The sequence below is a fragment of the Zeus faber genome (assembly GCF_960531495.2).
Source record: "Zeus faber genome assembly, chromosome: 1".
Lineage (NCBI taxonomy): Eukaryota > Metazoa > Chordata > Actinopteri > Zeiformes > Zeidae > Zeus > Zeus faber.
This window is the reverse complement of record NC_137193.1, coordinates 29,504,891-29,509,977: the sequence shown is the minus strand read 5'-3', so window position 1 is coordinate 29,509,977 and position 5,087 is coordinate 29,504,891. Positions and strand designations below refer to the sequence as shown.

At 46.6% G+C, this 5,087-nt stretch overlaps 1 protein-coding gene across 1 annotated transcript; it reads right to left on the bottom strand.

Moving 5' to 3' along the window:
- Positions 1–341: 341 nt before the first annotated feature.
- nrsn1l (neurensin 1-like) lies at positions 342–4,776 on the bottom strand (the record flags this gene model as incomplete). Its single annotated transcript, XM_080020964.1, has 4 exons — positions 342–354; positions 916–1,199; positions 4,380–4,535; positions 4,711–4,776. 4 exons carry the CDS (start codon positions 4,774–4,776, stop codon positions 342–344), a joined length of 519 nt encoding a protein of 172 aa, XP_079877090.1.
- Positions 4,777–5,087: the final 311 nt, after the last annotated feature.

The following is a 5,087-nucleotide window of genomic DNA, read 5'->3' as shown; positions in this document are numbered from 1 at the left end:
GGTCCCCAAACGAAGCATCAAACCAGCCCCAGCACGGCGGGCCACCTCCCCCACACCGGATGCGGAAAGACACGCAAGCCTCACCACCTCGCCCGCGGGACGGGTGACCCCAGAGGCATGCCGACCACGGCACCAAGACCTTGTTTTTGGTGAGTCTAGGGTACTAGTGCAAAATTACCTTACCTCAGTGCATTGACTTGCTCGCTGTGGTGGCTTGTAAACAAATGCTGATTGGAGTAAAAATAAGAGTGTGGGGGTTGGGGGGGGGGGGACGATAGACCAATCAGAAATAAGTCATTGTTCTTGAGTTGAAAATAGAGCACTGGTGGCTGAACTGTTGCCTAGAGACGCAGACTGTAGGAAATTATGAGAGGAAAAATAAATAGGTAATATTTTTCCGTCGTTTGGGTTGGTATATGTGTGAGTGTGTGGGTTGTTCTGTGAACTGGCGTCTGTGTGAGTGGGTTTTGTTATATTTCTTCTTCAGAGATACCAGACATTCCCTGGCCAAAACTTCTTGGCAAACTAGTATATTTAATTTACACAGAAATACATATTCAGTGAAAAATACTGTACATTTAGAATACAAGTTGATTACCATGTGCCTTAATGCCTTAGTTGAACCGTGAGCACAACAATTTTTAAAATCACATTCATCACTTTCCAGAAGTTGACAGAGTGGTAAAAGGGTCACGTCTAGGAGGCGTTTTGGGTAAACAAAGGGGTTTTGCTCAAAGTGGGATGAGAACGAACCAGCAGCAGCGACCGTAGGAGCTTTTCACGAAACGTGCTGGACATTCTCGACCTTTGGACAGTGGGAAAGGTATGTTCCCCCTCTATGGGCGGCGCCCAGGTGATGGCTTCCCCCAACTCCTTCGTTCCCCGCTCTCCTCTGTCTCTTTCCTCCCCCCTGACCCGACCTCCTCCCAGAGGGACAGCTTCTCTCGGCTTCTCCCCCGATCGGTTCGGGGGCAGAGCCAGTGGAACACTCCGATCAGCACCAGGCCCGTGCCCACGCAGGAGAGCCCGATCCCGGCTGCCACGCTCAGGAGCAGCCCCTTGTTGAACCTGATGGCCAGGGCGTCCACGAACAGCAGGTCCCCGTCACTGAATGACTCGATTCGCCGCTCCGTGGAGTAGCCGACGGACAGGCTGGCCACCCCTGCGGTCAGGACCAAAACACCTAGAGCTAGGGACACCTAAAGATAGAGAACACAGGCAGTCTTTCCATAAGGCGCAGGAGGCAATTGCCTGGTGCCTCGTGCGGTACTGGACCTCGTGTGGATTTTTTTTTTTTTTCACAAAAACTCTGTTTTAGACCATAGTCTAAAACTGTCACAGGTTCAAGTGCTGACTTTTCCATCCAAGTCCTGTTTCTTGACTCAAATGATTGGAGGACACATCAAACCTTTCTTACACTCTGGTGCAAAGCGATAAGTTGTTGAAAACCGGCAACACAAGTGTGCGTTTAAAAGCGCCCGGAGAGCAAGGCTGAGCGTGAAGGTAAACTGACCGTTCAGACACTGCCTTCCAGCGCTGCCATCACAAGTTCAACTCCTGAATTTTCCGTCCGTGTCCGGAAAGAGATAAGTATGGGATGCGGACTTGCGTGTTCAATGCCAGGTATCTTTTTGAAAGCCAAAAACACATGCGCACGTTCAAAAGTGCCAAGAGCCATGTGTCATGTTCAGCTGAGACCACGGCTGAACATGAAGGTGCCATGAAGGTTCCATTCTTGATTTTTTTTTTCCATCCAACTAGATCAAGCTTTTAGACTATGTGGCGCAAAGGCATCGAATCCTCAAATCCTCCAACTCTAAAGTTTTTGTCCAGCGACTCATCTCTTTGCAAGTCTAAATGCTTGGTTGCGTCCTCCAATCATTTGATTCAAGGAACAAGACTTGCAACACTCGAGTCCCCATCCAACAAATATCTCATAGCGGACATGGTTGAAAAATTCAGGACCTGAGGCGGCAGTGCCGGACCATCAAGGCACCATGCATCTCTCACGCGCTGCCATGGTCTCTGGGCGCTTTTAAGCATCCAACACCCAAGCACTACAGTGGCTTATCTCTTTGAGCCACAGACTTACTGATTTACGTTGTCCCCTCCATTCGTCTGATTTACGAAACAATGGCGAGACTTGGATGGCGAAACGTTGCCTTGAACCTGTGACGGCAGCACTGAAATGCAGCATCTCAACGCATCAAACTACAGAGTCTTGCTGGGGCCCAGCTTCTCTGAGATGGTGAATTGCCCCTAAAACACTCACACTAGAGTTATTTTTACGAGGTGACGGAATTTGCCCATTGCCTGTCTGTATCATATAGTATATAAACCAAATCAGGTAGAACATGGAAGTAGTCCATGAAAGATGTAAAATAACATAAATAAAATAAATAACAAACTGAAAAAAGGAAAAAAACACTTAGGATTTCCTAATTATCCTCAATAAGTGGTCACTATATACATATGAAGAAGTTGACAGGATAGAATATGTACCATCTCGACCAAAAGTTCTTCATTCAATTTAGAATTATATATTTTTGAGGAAAAATAAATTATTAATATAATATTTTAAAAAGTATTTAATATATTCATAATCATTTCTTGTCCAATCGTCTTCTTCTAACTGAAGCTGCTTTCACACATGCACTCCGGACAGTATCCGGATAATCAGGTCCAGACATTGTCCGGAGTTGCCCTTTCACACATGTAGCACACAACTAGCGATTGTCCGTGTCAGACGCGTTCACACCTGGAACTGGAAATACTCAGTTTGGTTTAGACGAGGGGCGGAGCCTGGGTAGAGCATGCAGGAGGCAGGACGTGATGCAATGACGCTGCAGAGTTTTACAGCACACTCAAGATGGTGGACGATGCTACCGACTTGTCGTTTTTGGCGTTGATACTCCATGTATTTGGAGGTAATATAAACAAAAGAGTGGAAAGGAAAGCAGAGAGAGGTACGAAGCAGCTACGCTCCATGCACGAAGATCCGTACAAAGATAAATAACTGGCGCATGATTGAGAAGTCATCAACACGCGACACGCCCACTCGCTGGCTGTGAGTGCTCCGGACAATCACCTGCTCTGTTCACGCATACCACGCAAAAGGACATTACCCGAACTTTGCACTAAGATGCTGGCTGGGTAAAGACCGGGTAATGTCTGGTCCAAATGATTCGGACATTTGCGTTCACACATACATCTCCTCTGGGTAATGTCCGGATAATTTCAAGGTTGCAGTGCAGCTTGAGTCAACAGTGTTTGATTGGTTCAGATACGATTCTCATAACTTTGCAGCTCCCTCTAATAGTTTATGTTTAGTAGCCATGCTTGCATTAAGTAAGGTGGAGAGGGACCTCACATTGGTCCTGCCTCCAAATCACTAAGACCGCCCCTGATAGAGCGAGACAGAAAAAGAGATGGAGGAATATGGACTGTATGTATTTGAGATACGGTTGAACGACTTGGGAAAATAATCGAATTGCGATTTATTTTTTATCAATATTGCCATTGCGATTTAGAATGCAATATTTTTTAAAGTTCCTTATCTTTTGTATTCTCCACTAAACACAAGCAATACATCATTATATAGTGTGACCAACACAAAAATGGATACAGTCAACATATAAACTGCTCTTTCCTGTAGGCCAGGCCTACGTGTTAAGAAAAACCTTCAATCACAGTGGAATATTGACTGATGGATTTAATTTCGACCCTTGTAATTGTTAGAATCTGAAAATTAACATTCGGAAAACATGCAGTGTTTCAGTAGAAATGCATTATTTTTATTAAAATGTTGTGCGCGTACGTGCACGTGTGCTCAGGGACAGCTTCGTGTTCATTACATTTAAAAAAGGTAAAGATAACAGAAAAACAAAACAGACGCATTATTTTGGAAGGGGCTCCATCCGGACTCTACAGGTGTTCTTAGCTCTGCCACATGCCATGCACAGCGCACCGTGGCCTGGGATGGAACACCGGGTCTCACTGGGGGGTAGCGCGAAGGGTTAAAACAATAACTATCGGCGGGGGAGGGGGCACGGAGAAAGTGTCCCCTTTACGTTCCATGAGGAGAACTGGGCACTGTGAGACAGGTGTGAGACAGGTGTGCAAAAATGTGCTTTCTCTCCTTGCCTCACCCTCACCCCTGGGATGGCGCACTAGGCAGCCGCCTAACTTGCCTATAGGAAGAGCCGGCCCTGGACAGCCTTATTGGTTAGGTTGCGTAAAAAAACAACTTTTTTTTTTTATTTGCAGGCTTTGCGAATCGATAATTGTGTTCTGTTAAATTGCAATGTCGGTTTTGATTTGATTGGTTGTTTCGCCCTAATTTGAGACAATATATATTTGAGGGGGAAAGTGTCCTGCACCTTCCAGATTCTTGAGCTCCACGGTTGGGTCGATCTCTGGGCCTGGTCGAACTCCTCCTGGTCCTCCGGGTCTCTGTCCCACACGGAGGACGAGCACTCCTCATAGAAGTGGTGCAGGTAGGAATGGACGCCGAACTGGAGACAGCTAGATCCCGCCTGTAACGGATCGCCATTGAAAAGGGAGGAGGCGTATGAATCATCCTTCACAGGATATTTTCGATAGAAGAGCTCCGACACTTTGACTACACCGACGCCTGTCTGTTGCTACAGTGTAGTGGTAGAAGTCCCTTAACTTCTTGGAGTTAGGACAATCCACGTAAACAGAGCTCACCTCGCTCCCTGAGGAATCCCCTCCGGAGCTGGAGCCCGAGACGCAGGCCTCGGGGAATGATGCCATCACACCTAACAAGCCCGGTACACCTAGACACATAGGAAATCAATTTAAGTAACCGTGAGCAAAAACCAGGCAATATAATTTTACAAATTTGGAAAGTGTCAGTAGACACTTAAACATTGTAACAATGGAAACTGTGGATAGGTCCAGGAGTTCAGAGTTCCGTAGAGAATCCGCAGATAGAGTCGTAGAGTCCTGACAGGGTCGCACAGGCACACGTCTCGGCTCTCCACTGTTAGCTGCCGTCAACACTGAGGTAAGTCATACCAACCTTAAGTTCCTGACTATGGCTCTCCCTCAATAAACACCGCTCT